Source organism: Enhydra lutris, unplaced genomic scaffold (assembly GCF_002288905.1).
Source record: "Enhydra lutris kenyoni isolate GAN:26980312 unplaced genomic scaffold, ASM228890v2 scaffoldscaffold1, whole genome shotgun sequence".
In the NCBI taxonomy this organism is placed as follows: Eukaryota; Metazoa; Chordata; class Mammalia; order Carnivora; family Mustelidae; genus Enhydra; species Enhydra lutris.
This window is the reverse complement of record NW_019154085.1, coordinates 69,406,448-69,423,188: the sequence shown is the minus strand read 5'-3', so window position 1 is coordinate 69,423,188 and position 16,741 is coordinate 69,406,448. Positions and strand designations below refer to the sequence as shown.

At 42.8% G+C, this 16,741-nt stretch overlaps 1 protein-coding gene across 2 annotated transcripts in view; it reads right to left on the bottom strand.

The window, feature by feature from the left end:
* The window catches only part of LOC111158917 (Rap guanine nucleotide exchange factor 4), a 296,800-nt gene that overhangs the window by 70,011 nt on the left and 210,048 nt on the right, over window positions 1-16,741 (bottom strand). The window contains exons 7-10 of one of the 2 annotated variants that reach the window (XM_022521284.1): window positions 14,886-14,939; window positions 14,460-14,566; window positions 10,582-10,703; window positions 9,084-9,267 (exon numbers count right to left, since the gene is read on the bottom strand). In XM_022521284.1, the coding sequence (XP_022376992.1) occupies window positions 9,084-9,267; window positions 10,582-10,703; window positions 14,460-14,566; window positions 14,886-14,939 (467 nt within the window). The remainder of the gene's footprint in view (window positions 1-9,083; window positions 9,268-10,581; window positions 10,704-14,459; window positions 14,567-14,885; window positions 14,940-16,741) is intronic. The other variant, XM_022521347.1, reaches the window with a different exon arrangement.

Here is a 16,741-nt window from a genome sequence, read left to right as displayed (position 1 = left end):
ACAGTTTAGTCTCTGAGTCCTAAATAACATTCAAAATGAAAGGGAAAAAAGAAAAAAAAAAAAAAAGAAAGATACAACCCCGTGGTCTAACGTGGTCAGCGTGATCACAGGGCAAGCCACTGTCATTTGGCCATCCACCCATGTAGCAGTGAACTTTTTGGTCCTGTTTACAGCAGATGTTTTAAAGAGGTGACAGAAGTCAGGACTGCAAGGTGCGAGCGGACTTACTCTAAAAAATGAGTATATTCCCGGTTAACAAAGCCACAAAAGCATTTGCAGGAGGTTGGCCACGAGCAAACTCACTGATGTTCCTGGGGCGTCAGCCTATCGTTACGACTGAAAGTGGAGGGAAGTCCCGGCGAGGAGGTCAGCTGGAGCACAAGTGGCCAACCTCTGCCCACGGGAGTGAATCACAGTATGAGTCCCTCTCCCACCCCAGGTGAATCTTCTGGTTTGTGGCGGGCAACAAGGAGAGCCAGCCCAGCCTCTCCCAAGGCCGCCAGCTCAGAGCTGCTGTGCCATCTCGCGTTTCAGGAAAGACTCACCTCTCTGCTCTTGATCTGTAGTCCTCCCCAGCCCCCACCCCACCAAAAGGTACCTGATAACAACTACAAGTGAGCCTTCCCCACCACAATCACTGCACAGAGTCACATTTTAAAAGCGGGTTACTCATGGCAAACAGTGGCAATGAAGCACCTCTCATGCTTTGGTCTTTACGGGGGTGACAGGGAAAAAAAATGGAGAAGAGATCCTGCAAATCAGACCCCAGCCTGTTCAAACAGTAATGAAAGGGTCCCAAGGACTGAAGGCAATTTGGCTTTCAAGAGTCAAGGGAACACTGTGCCCCAAGCAGGAGGAGGGAACTCCCAAGCACCTTCACAAAGTAACCGATGAGGCTGGGGAAGCGAACTGAGTCTCTCGCTGCTCTGAGTGGCAGCCGGGGAATGGACCTGGTCTTTACTTGTCCTTCTCCAGATGTCACAGGGAGAGATATTAGGCCTCCCTGCTTCTTTACAAATCTGCGTGGTGCCACATTGATGTGGATTTGTCGGATCCTGCTGTGGGAAGGCCTAGTTTCTGCAGGGGACGCATTCCGCCAGCAATGTCTAGTTACAGACAAGATAATAAACGGGGATGGATGGAGAAGCAGTTTATACATTAAAGGATGGGAGGGCTCAGGTGATATTGGAAGCTGCTGGTAAATACAGTTTTATCAAGGAATTTATCAAGGTCAGAGACAGAGCTCCCCAGCTATTGGAACGTGGATAAAATGAGGGATTCGTCCAGACACCAAGCAGCACATTGGTGTGGCCAGTGGTGAAATATGCTGGTGAGAAAGTAAATAACCCAGTTCTTCTAGACCTGTTGTCCAGTAGACTTTGTCCCTGGTGCGTGGGGAGAATACCCAGAAAAGTCAATGTTATAAATATTTAGTAACCCATGGTCATGCTTCAAAATAAAGGAAATGCTTTATTATTTATTTTTCCTGAGGGTGGGGTGGGAACGCTTTATTTTTCTTGCAACACTCCACCTCATCCCACCTGACTGTCCAGCTTTTAAGTCATTTCTCAGACTTGGAACATTTTCCAGCACTCTTAAGATCTTAGATATCACTTCTTCCACTTCCCTTAAAGGAAGTTTGGGGTCAATTCGCACCCTCTTGTCAAATAAACCAACGAAACATGCTTCATTTCTTCACCTCCCAGGACTCTTGCTTCTTAAGACTTGGATCTTCAGGGTTGGAGCCACTCCAGGAACCTGGGGACTGGACATTTAAAGTGTCCTGCCCTGCTCTAGCTGCTCACTTCCCTGCCACACCACCACCCCTTTGCCTTATCTTTAGCCCAGAAAAGAACATTTTAAGTTTACTTCCTATGAAAGTAGGCATTTTTAAAGTTCTGATAGCAATGCCTGGGAACATGGGGATTCTTTCCTTCTTTGTGAGGTTAGAAATGAATACAGTCTACCATTGCAGTCAAGGGCAGATGCCTTATGAATATTTCTGAGAAATGAAGTCATCCCCATCAGGGTATGGGGTAAGTTTCCATAATTAAAGCCCCCGAGTGCTAAGTGTTTTTAGGACAATGTAACTTAAGGTTTTTCACATTTAGAAACTGAATATGTCCCCCTCCAAAAAAGCAACTGAATATGCCCAGCATTCTACCACCAAAAGTGGTTTACTACAGGGGCACGCTAGAAGTTTAATATTAAACCTCTGAAAAGATGCAAGTAGAGATATTTTCCTTTAGGACACCTAAGCAGCAAGTTGAGAAAAACAAATCTGGATGGCATCAGATAGGACAGCTACTTGCTTGCCCTTGTGTATGACGCATATATATCGCAGACAGAAAATACAAACGTTTTGGGGGAGGTGCTGTGTAGATGCAGTATTTTTCCTTGCAAAAACTGATTCTTAATTAATCAGGGACAGAGGGATTATGCGTATTTCTTTGGATTTCACTTCTCATTCAATAAACACACTAGAGAGGATGAAGTTGAAGCAACCTAACAGAGGAAAGAATATTCTTCATGGGAAAAAAAAAATGGAATGAAACTGGATTTGGAGTAAGCAGACATGAGGACTCGGTACGCAGTTCAGCTACATATACTTCTGTGTGATGTCAAGGAAAGCCCTTGACATCTACTAAGCTCAATTTCTCCATGTGTAAATGGTGGATAACATAAGTCCTGTTCATTTCATAAAGTTGTTTTGAGGTTCAGGATGGGAGGTATATAAGTTCACTATATATACTATGTAGTGTGATTCATCTATTAATTATTAAGTTTTGTTTATAATCCTGGCTAGTGAGTTGATGTGAATATTTTTCTAAGTAGATGATAACACTTGTATTCCATTCAGGTCTATAAGGTAATAATTGAGTAAGATGAGGTTAGTCTGTAATAATTATTTTTAAATCAAGTACCCATGACATCTTTCCTTATCAATGCTCGAAGAATAAACCCAGGAGGCCATTTTGAACCCTCTTTGGCCCGAGAAAGGTGGTAGACCACAGTCAAGAACACAGATTCCGGAGCCAGACAGACCTGGACCAAATCCTGGGTCCAACACAGGGAAGTGATTCAACCTACGCCCGTTTCCGAATCCACAAAATGGAGATGATATTAATACCTACCTCACAGTTCTGTTGAAAAAATTGAATTAGATTTGTTAAGCACAGTCCCTTGCATACGTGTGCTCAATAAATGTTGGCTGTGATTGAATACAACTGCATTTCCTTTTCTGTTTACAGTCTGCTTGTGAGGTTGACAGAGGGTAAGCAGGTATTCTTATACCCGCTTTGCAATTTAAGAGATTTGTAATCTGGAGATGTTAGGTACTCACTGGTGATTTGGTGAGACTAGAATCCAGGGCTCTGGAGCTCCATCTTAACCTTCACTTTATTCAGTAGTCTCGTGGGTCAAATGCATGTGTCTCAAATGCTTCCTTAAATTCTCATGATAGAATTAATTTTTAAGCTCAAAGAACTCACTATCTGGCATCATGTCTTTAGTCTCAGCATCCCCACAGATAGCAGAGAAACCTACTCACTGCAAACCACACCTCCCTTTAAGGCTCTTCAGTGGTCCCCGAATGGCTATAAAATACTATCCAGCGCACATAGGGTACACAGCAGACACCCCCCCCCCCCCCCCGCCCCCGCAATCTGACCTGGGCCAAACTCTCTGGTCCCATTTACTAGCACTCATGGTCTGGGCATTCATTCAGTGTGAAACAGCTTACTGTTCCCTGCTGGAAATTTCCTGACATCTTTCTGGCCCCAGGCCCACCCCTGCACTCCTGTCAGGCTAGGAGTTCTTTCTTTGTTCCAGGAAAAAGAGCACTAAGATATTATTATTATTATTATTATTTTTTTGCTGCTGTAAAGAAAGGCCTTGAGAATGAGCCTAACATCCAACAAGGACTAAATGTATTAGGGACATTCAGAAGGCTGGCTACTATGCACCTATTAAAAATCCTATCCTGGAAGAATATTTAAGGTTAAGGGAGAATATCACAATGTATTATTAAGGGCAAAAAGTTAGGAATTGAAAAATGACCAGAGGGATATGCACCAAAATGCTGATAATTATCTCTGGGAGATGGGATTGCAGGTGCTATTTATTTTTCTTTAACTCTTTAAGGTAGCTTCCAAATTTTCTGCAATGAACACATTGACTTTAACAATAAAAAGTCATTAAAATCTTGAGGTAATCTTATAATGAGGCCTGCGCTGTAAATGGGCAGCTACACCCATCTTCCCCTCTCCCAAATCTGAATCTCAGTGGCAGTCATCCAGTGGTTGGCTGCTTGGGCAGGTAAACATGAGGGTTAAGTAGTAAATTGCCTTCATAGGGGAGAGGCAACAAATCCAAACCCAAGAAATGGCCCACTTAATGCAATCATTTCTTCTGGTAAATTCTACAAGCTTTCACTTAGGGCACAGCAATCTCTCCAGAAAAAAAACAAAGGCAAAGTTTGTCATGCAGTGAAAGAAAAGATTCACAATGAATTTCTCAGTTCATAAAGATTAGGGTCTGTAAGTCATGTTTCGTTTTTCATCTGATTTGTATCTGAGGATGAATTTCATAACTTTGAACATTTCTTGGCATAGCCCAACAGAAATCAAAGCCCGAGGCACCACTGATTTTAGGCTTGCTAATCTGGGCTCCCCTGAGGAAGCAAATTTCCCTATAATTATCAGGATTTCAAATTTCACACCCTCAAAACAGTTTGGACGGATAAAGACCCTATTAAAAGAGGCTCTGCTAATTTAGAGAAAATACACAGCCTCTCAAATGCCCTCTAGAGCAAGTGTGTGGGACAGCAGGTGGGGGTTGCCTTAACGCAGCCAACTGATCAGATTAACACCCCGCTCCCGCCACGTATTTTCTCATATCATTTAATCATCTAAATTGTTTCCTTTTAAACTTATGCCCTATAGCATATGTTAGAAAATATTAATTTATCCCATGAAATAAAGGACCTCAACTTTCTGAGTTCCTGGCCTGTTTGGAAGATTCCAGAATCTGCCAAGAATTCTCTTTCTCTGTGTGTGTGTGTGTGTGTGTGTGTGTGTGTGTATTCATATATCATGTCTTTGTTACACATATTTACATATTTATATATTATTTCTTTGTTATATATATAGATATATACATATATATTATGTATATAAGTATATATTCCCCCCCCTTCTGCTCAAGCCAACTAACTTAACCCTTTTCCAACTAGGTAAGCTTCTAGACTTGTAAGGAATTTCAGAACTGCAGACCTACCTTTCGCAAATGGCATCTATTTCATTTCCCTCCCACCTTTAGGCTGGTTTCGGACAGATCATGCCCAACAGTGGGACATCATAACTCACTTTTCTTGGAAGAAGAGGTTGAGGGGCATATAGGTATGACCAGAGCCCTCTTTGTGTCCTTGAAGCCTCTTTTTATCCAGTGGGCCCCTGAGCTTATAAATCCCTGCTTATCTGGTCAGGGTACATCTTTTTGCCCGTGGGCCCTATCCAAAGTCTGCTCAAAGGTAAGCAGAAGGAACGTTTCTATTGGCAAGGAACTCCACTGTATCTACTTGCTGTAGGGTAACCTCTTGTCTTTAGACTTATAAACAAAGCAAAATCAAAACAATTAGCTCCAAGAGCTCATCTGAGATTTGATGGCCCTGTCTGTGAGCTACAACAACAGCACCGTCAAACTGTCACTGCTCTATAGTACTTGTCCCCCAATGCCATCCAGGTCTGCACCTGTGAAACCAGGATGGGCATTGTGAGTCACTCTGCCTGCCACCACACAAAAAGCTAATTTCACATTCAGAATGTATGTTTTTTTTTTTTCAATACCAATAGCAACAAGAGTATGCCAAAAAAATTTCCCCTGAAGCTCTATTCTGTTTTTTAAACTACAGAACATTCTTTCATAGTCTGACAGTTAAAATGCTGCAGTTAATGTAATAAACAGAGAATTTTTCTAAGTAGCCTGTCAAAACAAGTGACATTTTTTTTTTTTTTTGCTAGCGAGTCTCAGATTCAGAACAATGGGAAGTACCTTTCAAAGCAACATCTTCATTATACAATCAAATCTCAAAGTAATCTTCTCATCAAAGAATATTGTGTTATTTCTTTCCCAGTAATTATCAGAGTTCTGCAGCCCCTCCAGCAGTGGTGACTATTATAAAATGCAGCTGTGCTGAGTTAAAAAAAAATTGGGGGGTCCTGCCCCGGTCGATATGGAGCCGATGCATCTCTTGCCTCCACATTTCCTAATGACTTGGCTGTCTGGGCAGTAAAAAGTCCACATTTCCAGGACCTTTGAACATGCCCTCAAGTTTCGAGGAGCAAAGTGCTCAGCTAGTTTCTTTAAGGGTAACAGTGATACTGGCAATTCTTGGTCAACTAAGCATATTTCCTTTCCACTTAGATAAAATAAAACAGAAGCTCCACAAGTCATTATCAGACTCTCCTCCAAAAGTGTGTGTGTGCGTGTGTGTGTTTGTAGGGTTTGAAAGTCTGCCCCCTGAGATTCCTTCTTTTTCACTTTCCCCTCTCATCTCTTAGGGGCTGTCTTTCCAACAGAAAGAAAAGGAGTACTGAGTCAGAAGAACTACCAGCTCGATTTCAATTTTGTAGTTTCACAGAACCCGGAAAGACGGGAAGACTCCCAAGGCCACCCAAGAGATGTGTCTTGGAATACTGGTGAAACCTGTACTTTCCAGTGATTGACAGGAAAAATCCAACCTTTGGAATGTAGTTTGCTCTGAAGAATCTTCAGGCTGCCAAGGATCATGCAATTCAGAGAAGAAAAGAAGCACAAGAACAAGGTTCCTATTTCTAAGGGTCACTCATGAAAGCAGCTCTCAGGCTCTTGTGGGGGTGAATCAAGCAATTAGCATGAATGTTTCTGGCACACAGCAGGCGCTCAATAAATGTTTGTTGCATCAGAATCTAATTTGGGATTGCCTTCCCTACTGGATTATAAAATTTCCAAAGGCAGGAACCCTTTTATTACTTAAAAAACAAAACAAAACAACAAAACCTCTTTGGCCCATACTCAAAAATCTCTGTGAATCGAACGGCATTTCTGCTTCCCTTGAAGCAGCTAAGAGCTGAGGGCACATTAGCTGGGACTATATATTCGTCTGACCATTCATTCACCCAGCAAATGTTAATGATGGTCTGCTGGGTGGAATGCACAGAGCTAGGAATATGGCTTTCTCTAACTTCTATGCCAGATTAAATCCCCCTTTCCATATTATATTCTATTAATATACACTATATTTTCCTTTGTAGCATGTACAACAGCTATGATAAAATGATTCCTTGCATAACTGTTGAAGGTCTGTCTCTTGGACTAGGCAGAAAGCTCCAGCAAGGAGATGCAACCCTCTTGTTTGATGCTTCAGCCTTAGCAACTAACATAGTTTCTAAAACAAAGTAGGTGTTTATTGAATATTGGTTAAATGAATGAATGAATGAATGAATGAAGTAAAATGAGATGTGTCCTTGCCTTTCAGAAAATCACAGCCTAAAGAAATGTTTCTCAACAGCAGCATTAGTTTCAGGATGGCTCCTTATTGTGTAGGGTTCTAGGTCTTGTTGGGTGTGTTGAGCATCCTTTGGTCCTATCCACTGCCAGGTGAGTGGCAGAAGTGTGCTCCCCCAAGGAGCAACCAAAACACCCTTCCCCATTTCCAAATGCCCCTTAGGAGCTGTCCCACTTCTGATTCAGAACCACTGTATGGTGTTGGCTTGAATGAAAGTGGTAGCAAGAAGTGGATGGATCCAGACAATGGGACAAAGACGTGTGGGGAAGGGAGAGGGGATGCAGGCTGATGTGAAAGAAAACACGGGTTAGCATGGTGTTCATCTGAGTCCTCATCATCATGTCCTGATGATTCTCTTGTGTCCCCTTAGCTACCCACACCTGTGATCTGCAGACACAGCACACACTGGCTGGGCAATATTCTCAGATGCCACTTATAATTAGGTCAGTGAAGTCCTGGCTTTTCTGTTTGATGGTTTGGATTTTTCCATAAAATTTTTGTTTGAAGGAAGGGTTTTGAGGCTAAAAGGACCAAGTCAGAACCCATGTTCTAGAACTAAAAATGATGGTGCTAACTGGGATCAGGGCAGGCCTTTGATACACATGGTGGTGCACATGAAGACTCAAGAGAAAGTTTTGACCAAGGGGACATAACTTGACAAAAAAATAAAATATATTGAAGGAAGGAAACAGGAGCACTGAGAAGTACTGTAAGTTGGTCTAAGTGGCATATGTTGGGGAAGTTGGTCTGAGGGACCTGGCACTTTTGGAAAGTGCCCAGTGGACATACAACACATGCAAAGTTCAATGCTCTTGTCAAGTCCCGCTAATAAACAGAGGCTGGCCAAGCCAAGTGACTCAGAGCTGACTTCCATGGCTGCTGGCCCTGGTCTCAGGGTGGAGGGCCGTTTTATTCCCAGAAGAAAAACACAAGCCTGTATGTGGTGGCCTCAGAACCAAGTGCCCAGTCATCCCTTATTGAAAAGGTTTCCCCCAGCTTGGGGCCGTGGCATATGCTTCTCTGTATGCCCCAGAGCAACCGGGAGAGCTCCCTGAGTAAAAGAGGGGCTCAGTAAATTCTTCCCGAATCCAACTGATTAAACATTTCAGAATCCTCCAACATAGCTGATGGGTTGTAACTGAAAGGGGGAGGTTTTGGCTGAGAGGGAAGGGGGAGATGGAAGGCATTCTGATGACCCTCACCCTCTTGCATTAGAAAGAAAGGGGCTGTCGCAGTCTGGCACAGAAACTGAGCAATTTCTGTTCGTCATCGCCCAAAGGTCGTTTAATAGGTGGACCCCGTGTTGACATCCTGAACCAACCGCTAACAATCTGTACGGTTTTAACTCATGCGGAAGGGAAATGGAATTCTCTAGCTCAAAAATAAAACGGAGGGGGACAAACGCTGCTGTGTCGCCCCTCAGAACCTCTTCCTTGGGCCCCGGGGGGAAGGCCGGGACTTTGGAAAGCAGCCCGACTCCCTCGCTCCCGCCGCGGCCCCGGGGACCTGCAGGGGGCGCCGGCGCGCCCTCACTCACGGTTTGCGGAGGATCATCCTCATGTGGGCGTCAGGGCCCATCTGCGACAGCAGCAGCATGGTGTCCTGCAGCTCCTCATCACACTCCTTCTTCTCCTCCTCAGTAGGCAAGGGGGCATCCTCGTGCTCGTCATCCAGAAATCGATAAAATAAATATTTGTCTTGGAAGTGGTGCTCCTGGTCCACTAGGCGGAACATGAAGGCAGGCGTCACCCGGTGTCCCTCGGCCTCCCAGCCCCGTTTACCAGAAGCAAAGGGACGGTGTCAGCCGCGAGAGCCAAGTGACAGCGAAGTGCTGAGCCTCCTCAGCGCCCTCCCTCCTCCTCGCCCAGGGCCATGCAGCTGGGAGCCGTGACCTCCCACGCCGCGGCCCGGCACCTCGCTGCCCTCTCGGACCCGCCCGGCTGCAGCTCGCCCTGCCCCTGTCTGATGCGAGCCTGCCAACTTTTCGGAGATGAGCACTTTGACCCGCAAAAATTGCTCTGGTGACATTTTCTAGCATGTGGGCCCTGTGCCCCCAACAGGAAAATAACCAACTGCCAAATGATGCTCTAAACTGGTTTTTGAGCCCAGACTTCAAACAACCCTACTTAATAGGGATCAGGATTCATGCCTTTCTTTCTGTGTGTGCTGTTTGTAAACATGTCTGTCTGCACTGGAAAAAAAGAAAAAAGAGTAAAATTAATTGTTTGAACAAAACTGACTAGACCAAGCTTCTAGGTCATATAACCTTAGAAGGAACAGTTGAGATTTGAAAAGTGTTTTTGTTTTTTTTTCTCATTCCTTTTAAAGAAAAAGACTTAGATCTTGGTAGGACAGTCAGTTGGCTCAGAATCTCTCATTGCTATATCTTAAGGCTTTTAAGCCCCCTTTCAGGATGGAGCACCGACACGACAGAAAGATGCAGCAGAGAAGTAGATTCTTGCTGCTCAATATATGATCCCAGACCGCAGCACGGGCATCAGGTAGAAGTGGGCTGGCAATACAGACCCTCAAGACCCATCCCAAAGCTGCTGAATCAGAATCTGCGTTCGAGCCATATGGTCATCCTGTGTGTGTACAAATTGGCTCTCCCAGATGACACCACCATTAAAAAAGGCAGCTTTGGAATTCATTACTTTCTTTCACACCATCAGCCCAGCCACACGTTTCATTGCTCTTCAACGGCCCCTGCATCAGGATGGCTGTGCTCAGAATATAATCACACGATCAATGAACCGTGAATGCAAACTAATAAACATAATTGGAACTGATGCACTCTGGCTGCAATTTCATTTTCCCTTCATACATTCTCCCAGGTTAGGAAGGCACAATGGGGGAACAGAGCAACCCATCGCCTTCACTTGCTGCATTTGTGTTGCTAAATGAGGATCCTAGCTCTGCGGGCCCCTGAAGGGATCATAGTTCTTTCTTGACCATGTGGGACTGTATCAACAACTCATGGGGGAAATGCACTTAGCCCTTGCAGAGGGTTTTCCTGGGACCATGGCTCATCTTACCGTGGTTGAGAACATTGTCCTCCACCAGCACCTGCCACATGCCAACAGCCTGAGTTCGGGAGTGAACGCATGAAGTCTGCTGCAGCATCCAGTCCACCAGCTCGGTCCCCACACAGCACTGCCTAGGGAGAGGGGGGACACAAAGGGTGGGAAGTCACCCCCTTGCAGAAGAAAGCTGGGAGATGGCTTTTGAAAGACTTTCCTGAAATGCTTGCATTCTTCCACCATAAGAGGTCTCATGCCAACAAATCATGGCACGGTGCGGCCTCTGGTTCTCAAATTTTTGCACAGAACAGTAAAACCACTCAGCTCACAGGGGAACCTTCCAGGCAATGAAAGCATTACAAACTGCAGCTCCAGGGGAGACTGAAGGTCCATGAGATGGAGAACATGACCTAGCAAACTAATCCCAGGGACGGAAACCCTTTCGCCCTGAGCCCGTCCCAGAAAATCTCAGTGTGAAAGGAAGGCAAGGCGGAATTCTAACTTCCTTCACCTGAGCCTTGCGAGGAAGGGGTTAATGTTTGTGAGGCACTTGGAGGTGCTCCATGAAAGGCGCTGTATAAGTGCAAAATTATATAGCACTTTATATTTTCAAGTAATACTACTGATCTTCCTCAGAGGGGTGTTGGGAGAAATAAGCAATTAGCGATGCAAATCTCTTTGAAAAAAGTCCTATGTAATGAGCATCAGCACTGCGGCAGAGCCTGTCATCTGAGGAGCTCCACGCGCTTTCTGTAATAGTCACACATTCACCCCCAAGTTGCCCCTCAGTGGTAAGTTTGCTGGGATGGGCAAACTCCGTGCATTAGTTAGGAAACATATAATCACACACACACACACACACACACACACACACACACACACACACACACACACACGAGATGGGGTGGGAGAGAAGAGCAGGTGTTTGGGGCCTGATGATTCAAAGGTGGAAATGGAATCTTGAAGCCTTAGGAGCAGATCCCATGAGACAACACAGGAAGTCACAGAGCGGCTGGGTCTGTGTCACTGGTGGCCTCTCCTCCCCAGCTAAGGATGGCACCATCTCTGGGGTGGAGTTCAGGGAGCGCCTCTTTAGTTTAACCTGGGGGAGTTTCCCGGCACTGTGCACTTTAGGAAGAGGCTTAGCCTGGGAGGGTTCATGAGATACAGCAGTGGGTCTGCTACTTAGTAGCCATGTGACTAGGGCCATATCGTATAAACTCTCTGATTCTTGGTTTTCTCATCTGTAAAAAACAAAACAAAACAAACACAAAAAACAAAAACAAAAAAACAAGGAAGAAAAGATGGCCTCTAAGGCCACTTCCAGTTCCAATATTCTAGGCACTCTGAGATCTGTCCAAGCTCCTGGGATGCCCGGATCCAGGTCCAACCCTGGAATATTTCACCAGGAAAATGTCTGAGAAGGCCATCAGGTTTCCAGGGCTGCCCTGAAAACAGTCTATACCCCCATAAAGAACTTCAGTGAGCAAAGGGGGCACCTAGTTACTATTCATCCTAAACATATGACCTGTCAAAACATGCCTCTTCTAATTTGAGAATTTCTTAATGGGAAAAGTCATATAAAAGAATAAAAAATTAAATCCATGTGGCTTTTAACTCAATGACTGTCTTTACTAAAAGGATCTGAGATGATCCCAGAGCACCTGGGCCCTTGTACGGGGTATGAGAATCCTGCGGTCAGAAGCAGAGCAAAGACACATGCCACTTGCATCTGATGGAATCACTGGGTTTCCCCTCCATTGATGATCTCTAGCCACTTTAGAATTAACAGCAGACCTTAGCATGGTGATCACTGGGGATGATACTGCATCTGGGGAGACTTCAAAGCTCTAATAGTGCAGCAGCAACATAAGAAGGTGGAGAATAGGAAGGAGAGAGATGGAACTGGGAAGTACAAGGTGTGGGGGCAAGGAACTCAAACTGGGATGCAGAAAAAAGAAATCATCCCTTCAGCTTCCAATTGAGTCATTGGGTTATTACCAACAGATCATTAATTTGTGTCATAGGGTGTGGAATAGACACGACACCTATATTTCAGGGATTTAAAATGTTAGCACTATGGAGCAAGAAAGAGTTTATGGTTTCTGACTACTGGTTTCCATTTTGTCACAAAGATGACATATTTTAATGGAATTTCCCTAAAGCAAGTCAACATTTGGAAAAGCATAGTCATATCTTAAGTCAGAAAAAAATAATAATAAAGACTTAAAAAGAAAAAGGTCCTTTAGCCATATGAGATTTTGAGATTACTTAATGAGTTAAGGTGTTCTAACTCTCTGGGAACATGTGACATATGATTTTTTTTTTTTAACCTTTACTGCTCTTAAAATTATAGCAGTGTATAGAGACCACAGACTCCCAAAAGAATGAACCTCTAGGGTTGGAGTTCCAAATGCAGTCATCCAAAATGGTAGCTGGTAAATATCAACATGAAAAGGGCTAGATGAATAATCTGTCTTAAGAAATGGAATGTGTTGATAGGACTGAAGTGTTTCTCAAATCCTATCTCATTTCCAAAATTCTATCCAAGAAGAGGCCAATTAATGTAATAAATATACTGTCAGTTTGGGTCTTGTAAACATGTTCATGACAAGCACAAGCTGAAGAGTGTTTGTTTGCATGGAGTACAGAAAAGAGTTTGCCATGTTTTTCTTTCTCTGTCCTTGGGAAAGAGACTGGATCTTGAGGCACATGTATTCGAAGGTTCGCTATAGGGTGAATCAGGTCTAATCTTACAGGTTCTATCATAGTTGATAGTCATTAGGAAGATATATATCCTTCATGATAACTTTAAAATTTGTCATCTAGCTTCTCCTTGTGCCTTAGGAATTTGGTTCATGTGAATCAAATGGGTTGTGGCTCATGCCAGGTCTGACGGTTTCTGAAGTCATGTCTAGGCTAAATGGGAGAGTTGAGAGATTGCTGAGAGAGGGTTATGAGGGTGATCCGTGCGTGAAAGGAGAGAGTGAAGGCTTGTGTGCCATACATAGACCATTCTAGTTCCTAAATCCTTGTCGAATTGAAAAAAAAAAAAAATCAAAAGCCCAAATCAGACATGAATCTTCAGTTGACCTCCACTCTTCAGTCATCCCAGAAGATTCAGCTAAATAAGGTCTTAACTCCAGTGACAGCTGTGATGAGTCCTTATTGTAAATGATTATAGGTGTGATACAGAGTTGCCTATCTCACTATATTTATACTAGAATGAAACCCTACAGTAGAAAGTAAACTCTGTAAAGAACATTGTATAATAATTTTGTTCACTCCTGTATCCTTGGGGCTTAGAACACAATAGCATCTGGTGCCCAGTAGGTACTTAATACATTTGAGGAATGAATGAATAATAGAAGGAAATGAAGATCACTGCACTTGGACATCAACCAAGGTTGGTTGGTTTAAATCCTGGCTCTGCCACTCACTAGACTTGTGACTTGGACAAGGAAAACTATTTAATCTCTCTGAGCCTCAGTTTTATCATCTGAAAAATGGCCTAACACCTACCCACCAGGGTTGTGGTGAGGATGAAATAGGATAGTGTATGGAAACTGGCCTGGCAGAGGGCTTCAAGAGTAAATAAATGCTCAGTAAATGATTCGCCTAAAAAAAATTAGCAATCATAAATAAAAAAAATTTTCTTCTCTTTGTTTATCACAATTAAACTAATGCCCAAGCAAATTAGTTTAGGAGTAATTGTTGGGAATATGAAGGATAATTAAAGTTAAGCAGGGGTCAAAAACAAGCTTAGATGTTCCAGAACCTGGAGGATTAGAAAATAAGCTGTCCACAAATGGAAAACAAGAAAATGCAAGTTTGTTCCAATTTCCCGGGACATGAGTCTGAAGGGCCCGGGGCTTTGGAGTTATTGCACATACCTATACGTCTTCAGGTGGTATTTTCTATCTCTTATCATGTGAGGTGTTCGAGAGAGAATGGCATTTCGTAAAATTTTTCCAGCCCTGAGGATCTTCTCCGAAGGGACCTGGATTTTAATCCAGTGAAAGGAGAGGAAGAAGAAGAAGGAGAAATTATATAGGGAAAAACAACCAGATGAAAACTTAAATCACATTCTGACTCTGGCTTCACCAAATACAACTCATTCACACATTTATATTGTTTGCTTGTCTGACATGTCACTGTTTTATTTAAGAACTGAAACACACTGGATATTTACTGTGTCTAGAAAATGTATCCAAGGTTTCCTGATATGATGCTCTGACATACTGACCACCTCCAGCGGTTACTTAAGAAGTAATCACTTCTTAAGTTGACGGCTCATCAACCCACCTACATCCCATTACCTTGCTAATGGTGTTAGCAGGACGAAGAGGAACGTGAGGTTCAATGAGAGGTGTCTGAAAAATAAAATGTTAAGGCAAAAGAAAATTAAACAAAAAGTTCGCTAAAGAAAATTATGGGTTGGGGATAATAAGAAATATCCATTTTTATAAAACTTAAAGTAGAATTAAAAAAAAACAAGAGATAAAATCTGCCTGAATAACTTGAATGCAGAGGCATTCAAAGGGCAAAATTAGACCTTCAATTTGCCGGAATTTAAATATAAATTATTAAAAATGAAAAAAACCAAACAGATAGGAATGATTAGATGTTTGCAGGCTTAATGAGAAGGGAATCAATATCTACTCAAAGCATAACAAACATCAGAGCAGAAGAAAAAGCAAAACAAGATAAACATGTATGGAGATTAAAATGACCTATCTCAGGGGATAGGGATAAAGTATTGATTTAGAATGGAAATGAGCGATTTCATCCTCTGTCATGTAGTTAAGATTCTTTTTTTTTTTTTTTTTTTTGCAATTTGTAATTTTAGGAAAAAAACTTTAAATTTCTAAATGATCCTTCTTGGTGGTTTTATGTACTCAAGTTCCTAGAACACACTGGGATAGCTACTGCATCATCCCTTTCATTTGTAAAGTGGTGTACAGTTTTCAGGATTCTGTGGCTGTCAGAACAGCTCTAGGGTCTGCATGAAGCTCCCACCATTATCTACATTCTTCAGATGAAGCTGCTGAATTAGGATCCCAGGAAAACCCCTTGGTACACAGCTGCATAGGTAAGTCCATTAGTGCTACCAAACCCTTCCCTCTAGTTCTCTGTAATATCTGGCAATGGCATTTCCAAATGGAGGAGAAAGATATGTGTGGCCACAGATAGTGGCAGAACCATCGATATGTGGTTTATGCTACTTCTAGAAGGTAGGAAATGACAGCACCTTTAGTTATGAGATGTGACAGGCAGAATAATGTACCTGCAGGCCCCCCCCCCCCCGATTTCCACACCCTTATCTTCAGGACCTGTAGATATATTAAATTACATGACAAAAGGGACTCTGTGGATGTGATTGTTAAGGCTCAAAATAGGGAGATTATCCTGGTGTTTCCCAGTGGGTCCAGTGTGATCATATGAGCTCTTAAAAGATGGAAGAGGGAAGTGAAAGTGTTATCAGAGAGAGACAGCAGTGTGAGTCAGACTTGGCCTGCCTTTGATGGCTTTGCTGATGGAAGAGGCCAAGAGCCAAGGAAGGAAGTCAGCCTCTAGAAGATGGAAAAGGTGAACCAATATACGGTTTTTCCATTAGAACCTCCAGAAGGAATTGGCTGCCAACACCTTTATTTTTAACCCAGTGAGACTCATCTCAGACTTCTAACCTACACTACTGTGGAATTATTAATTTGTGTTGTTTAAAGCTACTAAGCTTGTGGTAATTCATTATAGCAGTAAACAAACAAACAAAAAACCCTTAATATGACATTGTTACACATTATACTAAAACCCTACTTCTTGCAAATTCAAGCCATTACACTGAAAATCAACTGGTAGATCTTCCCTCTAGTCCTAATTAAAAAAAAAAAAAATAGAATCAATGGAGGAAATAAAAGTCAATATTAATTTAAAATATGTACCTAAATGTAAATATACATGTATAAATACACACCTTCCTTTTTATCAACAGCAAATTTCATATGAGTGGCTGCTTTGATATCACAATAGAATTAAGGAAATGGGGACAGAATACAAAGCTTTAAGAGCATAGATGCGATGCAGATTTACTCTGAATACCTGAAATCTCACTGACTTACTTAAACATTTCCATCCCCTCCCGTGCATCAAGGAGACTTATTTTCCCTCCTCTTGA